Source organism: Mizuhopecten yessoensis, unplaced genomic scaffold, assembly GCF_002113885.1.
Source record: "Mizuhopecten yessoensis strain PY_sf001 unplaced genomic scaffold, ASM211388v2 scaffold10359, whole genome shotgun sequence".
In the NCBI taxonomy this organism is placed as follows: domain Eukaryota; kingdom Metazoa; phylum Mollusca; class Bivalvia; order Pectinida; family Pectinidae; genus Mizuhopecten; species Mizuhopecten yessoensis.
The window spans coordinates 1,073,077-1,094,188 of NW_018408507.1; the positions used below are offsets into that span (position 1 = coordinate 1,073,077).

Sequence of the window (21,112 nt, forward strand, 5' to 3'; positions counted from 1 at the left end):
GGGGGGTCTTCTCCGGTTATATGTGATAAACATCCACCATATCTGGTTGTAAGCATTTTTCAGGTATTGATGATTAAAAAATAACAAACTGGTTGTTACCACATTGGTGGCGGTATTATAGAACGTCTGAGAAGTGACACCGGAGGATACTTTTCTTGTTCGCTGTGGCAAGAAAAATCCGTTTTTTCCTCGTGGTTTCATGAATTTTATAAGTGTGCAGAAAGTGTTAAGTTTTTCAGTCAGTGAAGAATAAAAGTTCCCACCGCTCACTCGTTCACAAAGAAATTACCAAGTATTTAGCTCCCCGTTACAGCTGCTGGGCTGTTCAAATCGCCCTTCGTTAGACTATAATAATTTTGAGCGGGTCTTTCTCAAAATTCATACGAAAGTTCCCCTGAATTGGGCCTTAGTTCTGCATGTTTCATTTCGAAAAAAAGGCCATCAGTACGCCATCTTGGATTTTAACATTGGTATTTCTTAAGAAATACTAGAAGATATTAATATCATTTTTCGAATGTAGAGTCATGTGGTCTGTAGCTGTGTACGTTTTATTTCAGATTAATCGGCAAAACAAGACAACAAATACGAACTTGAAATGACAAAGCGCAATTGATCCCAAAATAACAAGAATTGGTCTGGACCATACCCTGGTAATTTCCGTTACATTTTAACAAAATCGCCTATAAAAGTTGTATTCGAGTTCAGATTAAACGAGTATATGGTTTACGGTTAACGTGTCACATTTAGTTCGCCTTTCCACGTGGAGATTATTAAATGGTGTCAGTTTATGTTTGGATAAGAACGTTATCATACTGAAATTTATTCTAACTCGTGTTTTCCCCCCAAATACCGTGTATGTTACGATACATGTAGAGACGCTTGGTTTGGGAGTATTAAGTTGACTGTGTCCCATTTCGACGTCAGTATTTGTTATCTCCTATCTCACTGATGTCATTAACATTACTAGAGGATACATAGGTGATGTGTTGCCGAAAACAACTGGTATGGGCGTGGTGGGAGGATATTTGAACTTGACGCCATTTTCACTCATGCCCATAAAGTATACCCGTTGTTATATAATTATTCCTCCGACCTTTCGTAGACATCGTGTCCTGATTCCAGTAAATTGTTGATCAGTGTGACTAGCAATTACGACTACAACTACAAATGACATGAATATGTCTTTTATGATACAAAATTTCACTTTGAAATGTACATTTATATTGCCATTTTCTGAAAACTATTTAGGCTAGCGCTACACACGTGACTGCCAAGCTACGATGGAGTGTTGTTGAGATTATCATTTATCGGAGGATGCTCCCTGACTTATCCTGAATATGTGCTGATATTAGCATCACGTTGCCTATATTTGACCGCTTCTGTTTTCAGGTGATGAATCAAATTTTTGATGTGCTGTTAATCTCAGTATAAATGTTTCCGTTCTAAGACACCTGTCTGTCATTGGGGTTCTTCCCGGCATTTAACGTCTCGTCTCTGTCATATTCATACACATTCTAGACGCGTAGCTAGCCCCTTTACCATGTGTAAGCCCGACATGGGGCTGCCTTACCCCCCCCCCCCCCGAAGCGCGAGCATGGGGAGGGTACGGGAGGGGTTCTTCCCCCTTCCCGTTAGCCCGTTAGGGGGGTCTCCCCCATGAATATTTTGTTTTCTAGAACGTCTCAGGAGCCATTTCCCACGTCCTGATGTATGTTTTCTCGTTTTTACGCCAGAAAAAGTCCTAGTTTTTGTATATATATATACCTATTTACGTGGATCCAGTGTAATTTGTGAAGATTAACCGTCGATATTGCTTTGTACACCCTCCATACATACATTGTCTGGTTTTTACCTATTCTTGATAAATGCATTTGATACTTCTGCATTAGTGAACATGCAATTGGGTTTGTCTTTCTCATAATCTGATCCGAGTTAATTGGGAAGCGAGGTTACCCCCACTGTCACCTTTACTCAGTCTCCCACACAGTTTCGTCTTCTGTTTGTGCTTTGTGACTGGTTCCTTATACTTGCTCCTGTTATTTGTTGGGCATTTCGAGAAGCGAGGTTGCCCCCACTATCATCGTCATGCCCAGCTTTTCAGTCTCCCACACCGTTTCGTCTTCTGGTTTCATAAACATTTTGTGGACATGGAATAAAATTAAAGTTTAGTTTTATATACGTCCATTATAGAAGGTATTATTATGCGCAATCTGACAAAGTGAAAAAATACAAAGCACCGTGATTTTTAAAAATTCTGTTGTGTTGTAATTGGGCAGGCTCATTTAGTTAGATTCCAAAGTGTCCTTTCCTACGTTTGGCACGCCGTGCGTGAGTTTCTCAATTTACTCAATCGAGCAGTTTAGTTCCGCCTGGAACTGTCCATTAATGCAATGGACATTTCTAAACTTAATACATTTTTGTACTAACTATTAACAATGTAAAACCTAAACTTGTCAAAATCATGTGCAAGCCCGGGCTTATTGGCTTACATGGTAGCTACGCGCCTGCATTCAGTGCATTTTTTCCCTTTAGAGTCGATACACCTGTGTACCTTAATGTTAATTTAGTGTAATCCTTGGGGGTCCTTGAGCTCAAGGCTGGACATAATGGCTTTTGAGATGACCCCGTATGTAATTCGTCTATCTGCTTATAAAAAGGAATCATGCCATTGGAATTACAGTGTTAAATATATATTTTTAGGATTTTCGAGGATTACCATATCATTGGTGCCATACAAGAGCCGGATAGGACTAACTCTGGGAGAGGTTATCACTGTATTAGTCGAGTGTGCATCCTAATCTGGGCGGGAACGAGGACAGATTATTCCAATCATGGCTGTGTGGTCCCTACACCCTTGCGTATAGCTACGGTAGGTATACATACTCTTGATTTAGTCACATGTTTCGCACACCTGTATACACCCCAGGTCTCAACACCAGGCCCACATGTATAGCACAGTCGTTAACAACGTAGCCTCGTCGAAATGTGTACATCATTACGTACGTGTGAAAAATGTAGATGTTTAAGTGATCTGGTCCAGGAATGGTACTTGACAGTGTTTTCCTGTATCTCCACAAACACCCTATCATAGGACAGACAGCTGATGAGGCCGAGTGTTGTCTACATGGTCTGGTTAACTAAAATCTCAAAATGTTTTGCCAGTTGTTCAAAAAGTGATTAGCTAAATCACTGTTAAACTTGATGTTAAACGACATTTTCCAACCTTTCATATACAAGGTATACGTAAAAGCTTGTAATTTTGTATGAAGTTAATCTAGAGTTGCTTCCACAATTACTTGTACATTATGGTTTTTTTGTGTGTGATAAAACATAATTATATCAAGATTATATATTTTGTGAAATAGTATTCCTATAGTGAATTAAGGATGAAGAAAAAAACTGAAGAAGCAATGTTGTACCCGGATTTGAACCCAGGACCTCCCGATCTCTAGACAGATGCTCTACTAATTGAGCCACCTGGTTGTAGTTGTGCACTCGCATTTTAATTTGGGATTTCAACCTTTTTTGATGGAGTTATGCCCCTTTCTGCAATAAACTTGTCCGTGGAACTAGTTCTTAATTAACAGGTGGATTCATTGAAACTTTGCATGAATGTTCGGTATCTTATGTAGTTGTGTACTGGCATTTTAATTCGGGATTTCGACCCTTTTTGATGGAGTTATGCCCCTTTGTGCGAAATACTTGTCCGTGCAACTAGTTCTTAACTGACTGGTGGATTTCATTGAAACTTTGCATGAATAATAGGTATCTGATGTAGTTGTGCACCCGCATTTTAATTTTGGGATTTCGACCTTGTTTGATGGAGTTATGCCCCTTTTTGCGATAAACTTGTCCGTGAAACTCCTCCTTAACTGACTGGTGGATAACATTGAAACTTTGCATGAATAATAGGTATCTGATGTAGTTGTGCACCCACATTTCAATTTCGTGATTTCGACCCTTTTTGATGGAGTTTTGCCCCTTTGTGCGAAATACTTGTCCGTGCAACTAGTTCTTAACTAAGGTGGATTTCATTGAAACTTTGCATGAATAATAGGTATCTGATGTAGTTGTGTACCCGCATTTTAATTTTGGGATTTCGACCTTGTTTGATGGAGTTATGCCCCTTTTTGCGATAAACTTGTCTGTGCAACTCCTCCTCAACTAACCGGTGGATGGGTATCTTATGAACTTGTGTACCCGCATTTTAATTTGGGATTTCAACATTTTTGATGGAGAAATGCCCCTTTGTGCGAAATACTTGTCCGTGCAACTACTTCTTAACTAACAGGTGGATTCGTTGAAACCAGAGACGTATAATGTGACGTATAATACATTGAATGATCGGTATCTTACGTAGTTGTGCACCCGCATTTTAATTGGGGATTTCGACATTTTTGATGGAGTTATGCCTCCTTGTGCGAAATACTTGTCCGTGCAACTACTTCTTAACTAATTGGTGGATTCATTGAAACTTTGCATGAATGATCGGTATCTATTGTAGTTGTGTACTGGCATTTTAATTCGGGATTTCGACCCTTTTTGATGGAGTTATGCCCCTTTGTGCGAAATACTTGTCCGTGCAACTAGTTCTTAACTAACAGGTGGATTTCATTGAAACTTTGCATGAATAATCGATATCATATGTACTGGTGTACCCGCATTTTAATTTGGGATTTCAACCCTTTTTGATGGAGTTATGCCCCTCATTGAAACTTTCCATGAATTATATCTTGGCGGAAGCGGGGGTATTAGTCAGCCATCCTGGCGACAGCTCTAGTTTTCTGCTAAATTATTTGCTAACTGTTAAGTGATTTTGTTAAATGGTTTTGTTTTAAAGATACACAAAAAATAAAATTTGCAATAATCAGGATTCAAAGTCCCAATCCTTTAATTACCAGAAAGCATTGATACACATCCTGCTGGTTAACTTAACATGTATTCACGACATACAACAATACAAACAAATCTGTTTACTAAGCTGTCACCAACGAACTTGAAGAAAAGGGGATGGACTTCTTACCAGACACGGGCTTATCAAAGGTAAAATTAGGTAGCCACTGAAGAACTGGGCCAAGGTCACTTCTGTTTACATACCCATGGCAGCTGGAAGGTCTCCCACACCTCAGTCATCTACTTTATGTTATTAGTTATAAAAAAGCTTTTGAGCTAATAGGCTAATATTTGAAGTTCAACACTAGTGACAACTGTCTAGATTCATAGGTGCATACATGAATTTAATGCAATTTTTGAATAAGAACATGAAATTTATATAGGTTGAGATTTTAAACCAAATCTCATGTTCTTATTGCCACTATAGACACTCAAAATAGGTATCTCCCTGAGATGTAATCCCTTCCTATATTCCTGGTAGTTTGATATACTGTTAGTAGTACAGTACTGTATATGGATACATGAGACTAATTTGAACTTGAATGACACAGATTTGCGTGCATGCGAGCAAATCATATAGTACTTATGTGCATTATAAGATAATGTTTCCCTAAAAAACTGTATGATTCATATATACTGTAAATGCCATGTTAACTCAGTTCAAATGCTAAATTTATTGTAAGACTTAGTAAAATTAGTCAGGTAGGTTCTGATAACATGATATATACCAGGATGTGTCAATGGTGTTATGGCTGTGATAACAAAAGTCTAAACCAGGTTATTGTCAGTGGTGTTATGGTTTGATAACAAAGGTCTATACCAGGTTAGTGTGTCAGTGGTGTTATGGCTGTGATAATAAAGGTCTATACCAGGTTAGTGTACCAGTCGTGTTATGGCGCTGATAACTAATGTCTTTACCAGGTTAGTGTGTCAGTGGTTTTATGGTTGTGATAACTCAGGTCTATACCAGGTTAGTGTGTCAGTGGTGTTATGGGTGTGACAACAAAGGTCTATACCAGGTTAGTGTGTCAGTGGTGTTATGGCTGTGATAACAAAGGTCTATACCAGGTTAGTGTATCAGTGGTGTTATGGTTTGATAACAAAGGTCTATACCAGGTTAGTATATCAGTGGTGTTATGGTTGTGATAACAAAGGTCTATACCAGGTAAGTGTATCAGTTGTGTTATGGTTGTGATAACTTAGGTCTATACCAGGTTAGTGTGTCAGTGGAGTTACGGTTGTGATAACTTAGGTCTATACCAGGTTAGTGTGTCAGTGGTGTTATGGGTGTGATAACTTAGGACTATACCAGGTTAGTGTGTCAGTGGTGTTATGGCTGTGATAACTAATGTCTATACCAGGTTAGTGTGTCAGTACGGTTGTGATAACTTAGGTCTATACCAGGTTAGTGTATCAGTGGTGTTATGATTGTGATAACTTAGGTCTATACCAGGTTAGTGTGTCAGTGGTGTTATGGCTGTGATAACTAATGTCTATACCAGGTTAGTGTGTCAGTTGTGTTGCGGCTCTTATAACTAATGGCTATACCAGGTTAGTGTGTCAGTGGTGTTATGGTTGTGATAACAAATGTCTATACCAGGTTAGTGTGTCAGTGGTATTATGGTTGTGATAACTAATGTCTATACCAGGTTAGTGTGTCAGTTGTGTTGCGGCTCTTATAACTAATGTCTATACCAGGTTAGTGTGTCAGTGGTGTTATGGTTGTGATAACTTATGTCTATACCAGGTTAGTGTGTCATTGATGTAATGGTTTGATAACAAAGGTCTATACCAGGTAAGTGTATCAGTTGTGTTATGGTTGTGATAACTTAGGGCTATACCAGGTTAGTGTGTCAGTGGTTTTATGGTTGTGATAACTTAGGTCTATACCAGGTTAGTGTATCATTGATGTAATGGTTTTATAACAAAGGTCTATACCAGGTTAGTGTACCAGTCCTGTTATGGCTCTGATAACTAATGTCTATACCAGGTTAGTGTGTCAGTGGTGTTATGGTTGTGCTAACTTAGGTCTATACCAGGTTATCACAACCATAACACCACTAACGCACTAACCTGGTAAAGACATTAGTTATCTACCAGGTTAGTGTACCAGTCCTGTTATGTCTCTGATAACTAATGTCTTTACCTGGTTAGTGTGTCAGTGGTGTTGGTGTTACGGCTCTAATAACTAATGGTCTATACCAGGTTAGTGTGTCAGTACGGTTGTGATAACTTAGGTCTATACTAGGTTAGTGTGTCAGTGGTTTTATGGTTGTGATAACTCAGGTCTATACCAGGTTAGTGTATCATTGGTGTAATGGTTTTATAACAAAGGTATATACCAGGTTAGTGTACCAGTCCTGCTATGGCTCTGATAACTAATGTCTATACCAGGTAAGTGTGTCAGTGGTGTTACGGCTCTAATAAACAAAGTCTATACCAGGTTAGTGTGTCAGTACGGTTGTGATAACTTAGGTCTATACTAGGTTAGTGTGTCAGTGGTTTTATGGTTGTGATAACTCAGGTCTATACCAGGTTAGTGTATCATTGGTGTAATGGTTTTATAACAAAGGTCTATACCAGGTTAGTGTATCGGTGGTGTTATGGTTGTGATAACTAATGTCTATACCACTGACACACTAACCTGGTATAGACTTTGTTTATTAGAGCCGTAACACCACTGACACACTAACCTGGTATGGACATTAGTTATCAGAGCCATAACACGACTGGTACACTAACCTGGTGTAGACCTTTGTTATCAAACCATTACATCAATGACGCACTAACCTGGTATAGACATTAGTTATCAGAGCCATAACAGGACTGGTACATTAACCTGGTAGATAACTAATGTCTTTACCAGGTTAGTGCGTCAGTGGTGTTATGGTTGTGATAACAAAGGTCTATACCAGGTTAGTGTACCAGTCCTGTTATGGCTCTGATAACTAATGTCTTTACCTGGTTAGTGTGTCAGTGGTGTTATGGTTGTGATAACTAATGTCTATACCACTGACACACTAACCTGGTACTAACCTGGTAAAGACATTAGTTATCAGAGCCGTAACAGGACTGGTACACTAACCTGGTAGATAACTAATGTCTTTACCAGGTTGGTGTGTCAGTGGTGTTATGGTTGTGGTAAATTAGGTCTATACCAGGTTAGTGTGTCATTGATGTACTGGTTTGATAACAAAGGTCTATACCAGTTTAGTGTACCAGCAGGTTAGTGTGTCAGTGGTGTTATGGCTGTGATAACTAATGTCTATACCAGGTTAGTGTGTCAGTGGAATTACGGTTGTGATAACTTAGGTCTATACCAGGTTAGTGTGTCAGTGGTGTTATGGTTGTGATAACTAATGTCTATACCCGGTTAGTGTGTCCGTGGTGTTACGGTTGTGATAACTTAGGTCTATACCAGATTAGTGTGTCAATGGTGTTATGGTTGTGATAACTAAGGTCTATACCAGGTTAGTGTGTCAGTGGTGTTACGGTTGTGATAACTTAGGTCTATACCAGGTTAGTGTGTCAATGGTGTTATGGTTGTGATAACAAAGGTCTATACCAGGTTAGTGTGTCAGTGGTGTTATGGTTGTGATAACTAATGTCTATACCAGATTAGTGTGTCAGTGGTGTTATGGTTGTGATAACTAATGTCTATACCAGATTAGTATGTCAGTGGTGTTATGGTTGTGATAACAAAGGTCTATACCAGGTTAGTGTATCTGTTATGTTATTATTATGATAATGTGGTTTTATGGTTAGTTAACATGATTTACACCATGTTAGTGTGTCAGAGGTGTTATGGCTGTGATAACAAAGGTCTATACCAGGTTAGTGGGTCAGTGGTGTTATGGTTGTGGAATTTAGGTCTATACCAGGTTAGTGGGTCAGTGGTGTTATGGCTGTGATAACAATAGCTAGATTGTACATATACCAACAGACCATGTATATATCAGTTCTCTATCACTGCAATTTCCATTGTCTCTCAAATATTCAGTCTGAGATAATAACTTAAATATTCATGAAAATAAATTCCTGCAGACACAACTGTCTGGAAGGCAGTGATGCAGTGAGGCAAACCTTTCATTCATTCCTGTTGTGTCTGATTTTGTTTCTCTACAGAAACCTTTACACAGATTGATCCATACTAAACAAACAGCAGGATTTGCAGGGAAGCAGTCGTCACGGTGACGGTGACATTACGTCTCCCAGAATTCCTCTTGAATCATTAATATTAAAAGAGGAGAGTTTCACATCCTGCACTGGACTTGCCGGAGTAAGTGGAGCACAGTAGTGTCGCATTGTGACAATGGCAGAGTCGTCATCAGTTACAGAACACACTCAGGCTCTCACCTTGCAAGGTAGGTTTGGGGTGAGCTGGGGTCACACTATCAGGAATAGCTAATGAGGCGATTTTGTTTGCAGTTTTTCCTGGATTATTGATAGTTTTTCGGATAAAGCTGGCTGCCTAGCCTGCACTAGGAGGATAGCACTAGAATTGACACACAGGAAAATCAATAGCAGACTGGCAATGTTGTAGAGTGGTAGGGCAGGGCAAGGAATTTAGTCTGCTTAATTCTGTTAGGCTAACGGCAGACTGTCTTGATCTTCCAACATTCTAACACCAACCACAGAATTTCAGGAATCAGAAAGACACATTTGCGAGGCCCTTACGCTGATTGTGCTTATTTTCATCCAAATTTCGTCAAAAGGGTTTTTGAACTGTGTGTCTGCATATCAGTTGTAAAGGTAAGTACTCTGAGACTGATGTTAATTTTGTCATGGCTGTCAGCTTCTCCTTCCTCAAGTACTTGTGGAGTAGGCTTACTGTCACCACCCAGATAATCTTTCTATTGCATCCTAAGGGTGAAGGGATGTATTTTCAAGGTGTTTAACGGGTAGTGGTCTTTGTAAAGGGGGAATAGACTTAGTAAGGGGGCAGTCCTTTTTTTAACTGGGTAGTGATAGGGGGAAGAGGGCAGTAGTAGAGGGTAGAGGTCTGTGGTAGGGGGTAGAGGGCTGATGTAGGGAGTAGAGGGCTGTGGTAGGGGGTAGATGGCTATGGTAGGGCGCGTAGAGGGCTGTGGTAGGGGGTAGTGGGTTGTGGTAGGGGTAGAGGGCTGTGGTAGGGAGTAGAGGGCTGTGGTAGGGGGTAGATGGCTATGGTAGGGCGTAGAGGGCTGTGGTATGGGGTAGTGGGTTGTGGTAGGGGTAGAGGGCTGTGGTAGGGGGTAGAGGACTATGGTAGGGGCAGAGGACTATGATAGGGGTAGAGGACTGTGGTAGGGGGTAGATGGCTATGGTAGTGGTAGTGGGCAGTGGTAGTGGTAGTGGTAGAGGGCTGAGGTGAGGGTAGATGGCTGTGGTAGGGGGTAGAAGGCTGTGGTAGGGGGTAGAGAGCTGTGGTAGGGGGTAGATGGCTGTGGTAGGGGGTAGAGGGCTGTGGTAGGGTGTAATGGGCTGTGGTAGGGTGTAGATGGCTGTGGTAGGGGTAGTGGGCTGTGGTAGGGGATAGTGGACTGTGGTATGGGTATTAGGTTGTGGTAGGGGAAGTTGGCTGTGGTAACGGAAAGAGGGCAGTGGTAGAGGTAGAGGGATGTGGTAGGGCTAATGGGCTGAGGTAGGTGTTAGTGGGCCATGGTAGGGGTAGTGAAGTGTATAAGGGGATATTAAAGTGTATTAGGGGGTATTAAAGTGTGTTTGGGGGTATTGGAGTGTGTTGAGAGGGTATTTAGGTGTGTTTGTGGGTATTGGAGTGTGTTGAAGGGTATTTGGGTGTGTTTGGAGGGTATTAGAGTGTGTTGAAGGGGTATTTCGGTGTGTTTGGGGGTATTTGAGTGTGTTGAAGGGTATTTGGATGTGTTTGGAGGGAATTGGGGTGTGTTGGAAGGGTGTTTGGGTGTGTTTTGAGGGTAACGGAGTGTGTTGAAAGGGTATTTGGGTGTGTTTGGATGGTATTTGAGTGTGTTGATGGGGGTATTTAGGTGTGTTTGGATGGTATTAGAGTGAGGACATTTTTCCTTTTAAGGCAATATCTGTACTGATTCTTTAAAGTTTACATGTATGTATACCGCTGAAAATGTCAAATAAAATTTCCATCATGTTTTGGAGAAATTTAACTAAAAGAAATCAACTGAAACAAAATTGTTGTAGTTGTGAATACATTGTATAACATATTTGAAAAGTGAAATTACGATCACTGCATAAAAACCAATATTTTCTGTCACCCTAGTACAAATCAGTGTTGTTCTGCTGTCTCGCCAACGTAATGAGTCATGATCACTGATGCTGGAATCTTGATCTTCTAAGGTCAACAGTTTGCAGCCCCATATCACAGATATCTGAGCCACACAGGCTGATTAGATGGAAGGGATGATAATGTCAATGAACATAATAAAAATGACAATATTGATTATATTAATGTTGTACACATTATAACAAAGACATTTTCATAAGTTCATCAAAATCATGGGCCTTAAGGTGCCAATGAGACAGATTTTAATTGACTAGTGGTCTGGTCTGTCATTTGACTTGTGGCCATGTCATACTTGTGGTCTGGTCTGTCATGTGACTTGTGGCCATGTCTGACATGTTGTTTTGCCTGACTTGTAATCTGATCTATCATGTGACTTGTGGTCTGGTCTGTCATTTGACTTGTGGCCATGTCTGACTTGTGGCCATGTCTGACTTGTGGTCTTGTCTGTCATTTGACTAGTGGCCATGTCTGACTTGTGGTCGGTCTGTCATGTGACTTGTGGCCATGTCTGAGTAGTGTTCTGGTCTGTCATATGACTTGTGGTCGGTCTGTCATGTGACTTGTGGCCATGTCTGACATGTTGTTTTGCCTGACTTGTAATCTGATCTATCATTTGACTTGTGGTCTGGTCTGTCATTTGACTTGTGGCCATGTCTGACTTGTGGTCTGGTCTGTCATGTGACTTGTGGCTATGTTTCACATGTGGTCTGGTCTGACATGTGACTTTTGGCCATGTCTGACTTGTAGTCTGGTCTGTCATGTGACTTGTGGCCATGTCTGACTTGTGGTCTGGTCTGTCATGTGACTTGTGGCCATTTCTGATTTCTGGTCAGTCTGTCATGTGACTTGTGGCCATGTCTGACTTGTGGTCTGGTCTGTCATGTGACTTGTGGCCATGTCTGACTTCTGGTCAGTCTGTCATGTGACTTGTGGCCATGTCTGACTAGTGTTCTGGTCTGTCATATGACGTGTGCCCATGTCTGACATGTTGTTTTGTCTGACTTGTAATCTCGTCTGTAATGTGACTTGTGGTCTGGTCTGTCATATGACTTGAGGCCATGTCTGATGTGTGGTCTGGTCTGTCATGTGACTTGTGGGCATGTCTGACTTGTGGGCATGTCTGACTTGTGATCTGGTCTGTCATGTGACTTGTGGCCATGTCTGATCTGAGTAGTGGCCATGTTTGACTTGTAGTCTGGTCTGTCATGTGACTTATAGTCTGATCTGTCATATGACTTGTTGTCTGGTTTGTCATATGACTTGTGGCCATGTCTGACTAGTGGCCATGTTTGACTTGTAGTCTGGTCTGTCATGTGACTTATAGTCTGATCTCTCATATGACTTGTAGTCTGGTCTGTCATGTGACTTATGGTCTGATCTGTCATATGACTTGTTGTCTGGTTTGTCATATGACTTGTTGCCATGTCTGACTTTTGGTCTTGTCTGTCATGTGACTTGATACCAGGTGAGTCATGTGACTTGTGGCCATTCTGTCATGTGACTTGTGGCCATTCTGTCATGTGACTTGTGGCCTTATCTATTATGTGACTGGTGGCCCATTATGTCATGTGACTTTTGACCATGTATGTTATGGGACTGGTGGCCTATTAAGTCATGTGACTTCTGGCCTTGTCTGTTATGTGACATGTGGCCCATTATGTCAGGTGACTGGTGGCTATGTCTGTTATGTGACTTGTGGCCCATTATATCATGTGACTTCTGTCCTTGTCTGTTATGTGACATGTGACCCATTATGTAATGTGACTGGTGGCCTTGTCTATTATGTGACTGGTGGCCCATTATGTCATGTGACTTTTGACCATGTATGTTATGGGACTGGTGGCCTATTAAGTCATGTGACTTCTGGCCTTGTCTGTTATGTGACATGTGGCCCATTATGTCAGGTGACTGGTGGCTATGTCTGTTATGTGACTTGTGGCCCATTATGTCATGTGACTTCTGTCCTTGTCTGTTATGTGACATGTGACCCATTATGTAATGTGACTGGTGGCCTTGTCTATTATGTGACTTGTGGCCCATTATGTCATGTGACTTGTGGCCATGTCTGTGATGTGACTTGTGGCCCATTATGTCATGTGACTTTTGGCCATGTCTGTTATGTGACTGGTGGCCCATTATCTCATGTGACGTTTGGCCATGTCTGTTATGTGAAAGGTTGCCCATTATGTCATGTGACTTTTGGCCATGTCTGTTATATGACGGGTGGCCCATTATGTCATGTGACTTTTGGCCATGTCTGTTATGTAGTACCATCCTATTATGTCATGTGGCTTCTGGCCTGATCTGCTATGTGACTGGTGGCCCATTATGTCATGTGACTGGTGGCCTTGTCTGTTATGTGACTTGTGGCCCATTATGTCATGTGACTTGTGGCCATGTCTGTGATGTGACTTGTGGCCCATTATGTCATGTGACTTTTGGCCATGTCTGTTATGTGATTGGTGGCCCATTATCTCATGTGACGTTTGGCCATGTCTGTTATGTGAAAGGTTGCCCATTATGTCATGTGACTTTTGGCTATGTCTGTTATATGACGGTTGGCCCATTATGTCATGTGACTTTTGGCCATGTCTGTTATGTAGTACCATCCCATTATGTCATGTGGCTTCTGGCCTGATCTGCTATGTGACTGGTGGCCCATTATGTCATGTGACTTGTGGCCATATCTGTTATGTGACTTGTGGCCCATTATGTCATGTGACCTATTGTCAGGTCTGTTCTGTGATTCCATCCTATTATGTCATGTGACTGGTGGCTTGCTTTGTTATTTTACTTCATGTCCATTATATCATGTGATTACCTGCCCATAATGTTAGGTGACTTGTGGCCAGGTCTGTGATAAGTGGCTGAGTTTCATGATTTGTGGCCAGGTCTGTGATAAGTGGCTGAGTTTCATGATTTGTGGCCAGGTCTGTGATAAGTGGCTGAGTTTCATGATTTGTGGCCAGGTCTGTGATAAGTGGCTGAGTTTCATGATTTGTGGCCAGGTCTGTGATAAGTGGCTGAGTTTCATGATTTGTGGCCAGGTCTGTGATAAGTGGCTGAGTTTCATGATTTGTGGCCAGGTCTGTGATAAGTGGCTGAGTTTCATGATTTGTGGCCAGGTCTGTGATAAGTGGCTGAGTTTCATGATTTGTGGCCAGGTCTGTGATAAGTGGCTGAGTTTCATGATTTGTGGCCAGGTCTGTGATAAGTGGCTGAGTTTCATGATTTGTGGCCAGGTCTGTGATAAGTGGCTGAGTTTCATGATTTGTGGCCAGGTCTGTGATAAGTGGCTGAGTTTCATGATTTGTGGCCAGGTCTGTGATAAGTGGCTGAGTTTCATGATTTGTGGCCAGGTCTGTGATAAGTGGCTGAGTTTCATGATTTGTGGCCAGGTCTGTGATAAGTGGCTGAGTTTCATGATTTGTGGCCAGGTCTGTGATAAGTGGCTGAGTTTCATGATTTGTGGCCAGGTCTGTGATAAGTGGCTGAGTTTCATGATTTGTGGCCAGGTCTGTGATAAGTGGCTGAGTTTCATGATTTGTGGCCAGGTCTGTGATAAGTGGCTGAGTTTCATGATTTGTGGCCAGGTCTGTGATAAGTGGCTGAGTTTCATGATTTGTGGCCAGGTCTGTGATAAGTGGCTGAGTTTCATGATTTGTGGCCAGGTCTGTGATAAGTGGCTGAGTTTCATGATTTGTGGCCAGGTCTGTGATAAGTGGCTGAGTTTCATGATTTGTGGCCCGGTCTGTCTTATAACGTGTGGTCGTATGCTAACTTATAACGTGTGGTCGTATTCTAACTTATAACGTGTGGTCGTATGCTAACTTATAACGTGTGGTCGTATGCTTACTTATAACTTGTAGTTGGATTTTGGGGTGATTTTTTGTTCCATTATAATAAAGTAGCAACCATTATTTTAAAGGTACCCATGATTCTTCTGTCTGACAGTATGATGAGATCCTCGGTTGGAATCAATATAATGTTGCAATAAATTGTCTCTTCTGTTATTGGCGTCCATTGCTTATACTGTAATATTTTAGTTCATGTAGTGAAGACAGCGTGACTAGTAAACTATTCTTGGCTGCTGTTTTCATACCAACAGACCAATGCTTATGATATTCCTGATTTGGTACGTATTGTATCAATAATACTCCAAGCTTAGAAAGATATATTTTGAAAAAAAGTGTGTTTACCAGGTCATTACTTCTTGGCAAAATGATGGTCCATCATGTAGCTTACATAAAGCGTTGTGTTGTTTCACCTTTAGGCTTCCCTAGGGTTTATTCAAATGACATATTACATATTGTGTTGACAAACAGCTTTAATCAAATGTCTTCATAATTATACTTCCACTTACTGATAATTATACCCCACCTAAATAACTCGGTTATATAGTAATCACTTTGCCGTAGTGTGTGCATCATTGTGTCTGTATGTGTGCATTATTGTGTCTGTATGTGTGCATCATTGTGTCTGTATGTGTGGGTCATTGTGTCTGTATGTACGTCATTGTGTTTGTATGTGTGGGTCATTGTGACTGTATGTGTGTGTCATTGTGTGTATGTGTGTGTCATTGTGTCTGGATGTGTATGTCATTGTGTCTGTATGTTTGGGTCATTGTGTCTGTATGTGTACGTCATTGTGTCTGTATGTGTGTGTTACTGTGTCTGTATATGTGGGTCATTGTGTGTGTATGTGTGGGTCATTGTGTCTGTATGTGAACGTCATTGTGTTTGTATGTGTGGGTCATTGTGTCTGTATGTGTGTGTCATTGTGTCTGTATGTGTGTGTCATTGTGTCTGTATGTGTGGGTCATTGTGTCAGTATGTGTATGTCATTGTGTCTGTATTTGTATATCATTGTGTCTGTATGTGTATGTCATTGTGTCTGTATGTGTGCATCATTGTGTCTAAAAGGGAAATTTAACCAATATTTCAAAAATCTCCTTTTCCAGACTCAGCGGTATAACAGACAATTTTTCTGCATGTATGGAAAGATCATCATGGGGCTTTGTTTGAATTGTAATTTTCAGTACCCCGGTCAGACACATGTTTGGGGGACAAATACAGTCAGTAACATGGTGGGGGACAAATACAGTCAGTAACATGGTGGGTGGACAAATACAGTCATTAACATGGTGGGGGGCCAAATACAGTGAGTAACGTGGTGGGGGGACAAATAAAGTTAGTAAAATGGTGGGGGGAAAAATACAGTTAGTAACATTGTGGGGGGACAAATAAAGTTAGTAAAATGGTGGGGGGAAAAATACAGTTAGTAACATTGTGGGGGGACAAATACTGTTAGTAACATGGTGGGTGGACAAATACAGTTAGGAACATGGTGGGGGGAAAAATACAGTTAGTAACATGGTGAGGGGACAAATACGGTCAGTAACATGGTGTGGGACAAATACAGTCACTAAAGTGGAGGGGGACAAATACAGTAAGAAACATGGTGAGCGGACAAACACAGTCAGTAAAAGGGTGGGGGGACAAATACAGTCACTAAAGTGGAGGGGGACAAATACAGTAAGAAACATGGTGAGCGGACAAACACAGTCAGTAACATGGAGGGGGAACAAATACATTTAGTAACATGGTGGGGGGACAAATACAGTTAGTAACATGGTGAGGGGACAAATACAGTCAGTAACATGGTGGGTGACAAATACAGTCAGTAACATGGTGAGGGGACAAATACAGTCAGTAACATGGAGGGGGGACAAATACAGTTAGTAACATGGTGGGGGGACAAATACAGTTAGTAACATGGTGAGGGGACAAATACAGTCAGTAACATGGTGGGTGACAAATACAGTCAGTAACATGGTGAGGGGACAAATACAGTCAGTAACATGGAGGGGGGACAAATACAGTTAGTAACATGGTGGGGGGGACAAATACAGTTAATAACATGGTGGGGGGAAAAATACAGTCAGTAACATGGTGGGGGACAAATACAGTCAGTAACATGGTGGGGGGACAAATACAGTCAGTAACATGGTGAGGGGACAAATACAGTCAGTAACATGGTGAGGGGACAAATACAGTCAGTAACATGGTTAGGGGACAAATACAGTCAGTAACATGGTTGGGGGACAAATACAGTCAGTAACATGGTGGGGGGACAAATACAGTCAGTAACATGGTGGGGGGACAAATACAGTCAGTAACATGGTGGGGGGACAAATACAGTCAGTAACATGGTTAGGGGACAAATACAGTCAGTAACATGGTTAGGGGACAAATACAGTCAGTAACATGGTTAGGGGACAAATACAGTCAGTAACATGGTTAGGGGACAAATACAGTCAGTAACATGGTTAGGGGACAAATACAGTCAGTAACATGGTTAGGGGACAAATACAGTCAGTAACATGGTTAGGGGACAAATACAGTCAGTAACATGGTTAGGGGACAAATACAGTCAGTAACATGGTTAGGGGACAAATACAGTCAGTAACATGGTTAGGGGACAAATACAGTCAGTAACATGGTTAGGGGACAAATACAGTCAGTAACATGGTTAGGGGACAAATACAGTCAGTAACATGGTTAGGGGACAAATATAGTCAGTAACATGGTTAGGGGACAAATACAGTCAGTAACATGGTTAGGGGACAAATATAGTCAGTAACATGGTTAGGGGACAAATACAGTCAGTAACATGGTTAGGGGACAAATACAGTCAGTAACATGGTTAGGGGACAAATACAGTCAGTAACATGGTTAGGGGACAAATACAGTCAGTAACATGGTTAGGGGACAAATACAGTCAGTAACATGGTTAGGGGACAAATACAGTCAGTAACATGGTTAGGGGACAAATACAGTCAGTAACATGGTTAGGGGACAAATACAGTCAGTAACATGGTTAGGGGACAAATACAGTCAGTAACATGGTTAGGGGATAAATACAGTCAGTAACATGGTTAGGGGACAAATACAGTCAGTAACATGGTGGGGGGACAAATACAGTCAGTAACATGGTGGGGGACAAATACATATTTATATATATATACAGTCAGTCACATGACAGGGTTATTTATATATATATACAGTCAGACATATGACTGGGGGATATATATAGCCAGACACATGACAGGGTGATATATATATTTACACTCAGACACATGACAGGGTGATATATACAGTCAGACACATGACAGGGTTATTTATATATATATACAGTCAGTCACATGACAGGGTTATTTATATATATATATACAGTCAGTCACATGACAGGGTTATTTATATATATATACAGTCACACATATGACTGGGGGATATATATAGCCAGACACATGACAGGGTGATATATATATTTACACTCAGACACATGACAGGGTGATATATACAGTCAGACACATGACAGGGTTATTTATATATATATACAGTCAGTCACATGACAGGGTTATTTATATATATATATACAGTCAGTCACATGACAGGGTTATTTATATATATATACAGTCACACATATGACTGGGGGATATATATAGCCAGACACATGACAGGGTGATATATATATTTACACTCAGACACATGACAGGGTGATATATACAGTCAGACACATGACAGGGTTATTTATATATATATACAGTCAGTCACATGACAGGGTTATTTATATATATATATACAGTCAGTCACATGACAGGGTTATTTATATATATATACAGTCACACATATGACTGGGGGATATATATAGCCAGACACATGACAGGGTGATATATATATTTACACTCAGACACATGACAGGGTGATATATACAGTCAGACACATGACAGGGTTATTTATATATATATATACAGTCAGTCACATGACAGGGTTATTTATATATATATACAGTCAGACATATGACAGGGTGATATATAGAGTCAGACACATGACAGGGTGATATATAGAGTCAGACACATGACGGGGTGATATATATATTTACACTCAGACACATGACAGGGGGATAAATATAGTCAGACACATGATGGGGATATATATAGTCAGACACATGGCAGGGGGATATATACAGGCAGACACATGACAGGGTGATAAATAGATTTAGACACATGAGGGGGGATATATATATACAGTCAGACACATCACTGGGGGACAGATGCCGTCAGATGCATGGAGGGAGGATATATATACAGTCAGACACATGGACGATATACACAGTCAGACACATGGCGGGGGATATATACAGTCAGACACATGTGGGTTTAAAATATACAGCCACATGGACGATTTATAGAGTCAGCCACATGGACGATTTATACAGTCAGCCACATGGACGATTTATACAGTCAGATACATGGCGGGGCCCTTGTTGACCTGTTTGTGTTCTAGTTTTTATTAAAGCGAATAATTATTTATACTTTGTTGCTATCAAGAGTATGATGTGTTAAAAATTAGAACGTATACTGGATGATACAGGTGAAGGAGTTTGACCAGAAACTGTAAAACTGTACAAACATACAGGAGCATTACTTGTCAGATCAGGAAAGGTGATTAACAGAAAAGTTGGACATGTACTTGACAGTAGAGAAGGGAGACCATATGTAGAAGTTGGGAGCTCAGGGGGCTCTGATGGAAACCATATCACCAACTGTCATACAAGTAATTCAATTACTCAAACCCAGGGGAGACAACAAGGGCTATCAAGTTTTTACTTACATTGGACAAATTATTCCAGTGATGGTATCTCAGCATGCAATAAACCTATTTCATCAAAGTATTGGCGGAAAGAGAAATAGCATTCCCACACTAGGCTGAGTATAGCTATGTAAGTCCTGTGGATGGACATTGGTGGCCTCGTTCAGTGTTATTGTCTTTGTTACGTGTTTTTTAGTTATTGTTGTCCATGGGATACATTTAATTGAATTATTTTGTTCACCAATAATGGCTGGTCCTCATCTCAAAGGTCTTTGGCCTAGTTGTACCACCATACATATCGATAAAACATCCATGTGACCAGGATGAAAGGGGAGAGTATTGACCATGATGTATGACTGTCAGATAATTACTTACCTTTGTGAGTTGATTGTTAGTGTGGTAATCACTTGTGTGATCGGCAGCTTTGACTAGATTGATCAGTCTCAGCTTGCAGGAATCTAAAAAAAGGGGGGGGGGGGTGGTGGTTATGTAACAGATTTATATAAATATGTGTATAGTTCAAGTTCAAACACATAGTATTCATAAAATCACAATACATATATACCTTTGAACATAAAATGTGTCTTGCCAAAATGACTTATAAGACACGCTATAAGAACAATCACACCATTTACTATTTTCAGACATGTAATGTTATTAACCATTCTTTGTAAAAACAAAGTTGATACTGTTGATAGGGTGGTTGTAAGAGCACATATTGGTATGTAGTTTACATCCTTGTAAAATATCCTCTGATTGTCATTTTGGTATTGGATGACCAGCTACCTTTACAATAACCATACATTCTTGTCATCTTGGTATTGTATGACCAGCTACCTTAACAATACCAATACATACTTGATATCTTGGTATTGTATGACCAGCTACCTTTACAATAACCATACATTCTTGTTATCTTGGTATTGGATGACCAGCTACCTTTACAATACCCATACATACTTGTCATCTTGATATTGGATAAACAGCTACCTTAACAATAACCATACATACTTGTCATCTTGGTATTGGATAAACAGCTAACTTAACAATACCCATACATCCTGGTCATCTTGGTATTGGATAACCAGCTACCTTAACAATACCCAAACATCCTTGTCATCTTGGTATTGGATAACCAGCTACCTTAACAATACCCATACATCCTGGTTATCTTGGTATTGGATAACCAGCTACCTTAACAATACCCATACATCCTTGTCATCTTGGTATTGGATAACCAGCTACCTTAACAATACCCATACATCCTGGTTATCTTGGTATTGGATAACCAGCTACCTTAACAATA

At 40.7% G+C, this 21,112-nt stretch overlaps 2 protein-coding genes across 5 annotated transcripts in view; both read left to right on the forward strand.

Annotated features, from left to right (window-relative positions):
* Nucleotides 1-21,112, forward strand: part of LOC110460313 (microtubule-associated protein 4-like) — a 203,381-nt gene that overhangs the window by 18,003 nt on the left and 164,266 nt on the right. For 3 of the 4 annotated variants that reach the window (XM_021513147.1, XM_021513150.1, XM_021513151.1), the window contains exons 2-3: nucleotides 2,701-2,869; nucleotides 9,019-9,257. In XM_021513147.1, the coding sequence (XP_021368822.1) occupies nucleotides 9,206-9,257 (52 nt within the window). In that variant the 5' untranslated portion in view covers nucleotides 2,701-2,869; nucleotides 9,019-9,205. Of the gene's footprint in view, nucleotides 1-2,700; nucleotides 2,870-9,018; nucleotides 9,258-9,312; nucleotides 9,646-21,112 lie in introns of those variants that run through there. The other variant, XM_021513148.1, reaches the window with a different exon arrangement.
* On the forward strand, nucleotides 13,956-15,013 carry LOC110460315 (pol-RFamide neuropeptides-like). The gene is made up of 2 exons (XM_021513153.1): nucleotides 13,956-14,004; nucleotides 14,044-15,013. The coding sequence occupies exon 2, from the start codon at nucleotides 14,068-14,070 to the stop codon at nucleotides 14,962-14,964; it is 897 nt and encodes a 298-aa protein (XP_021368828.1). The 5' UTR covers nucleotides 13,956-14,004; nucleotides 14,044-14,067; the 3' UTR covers nucleotides 14,965-15,013.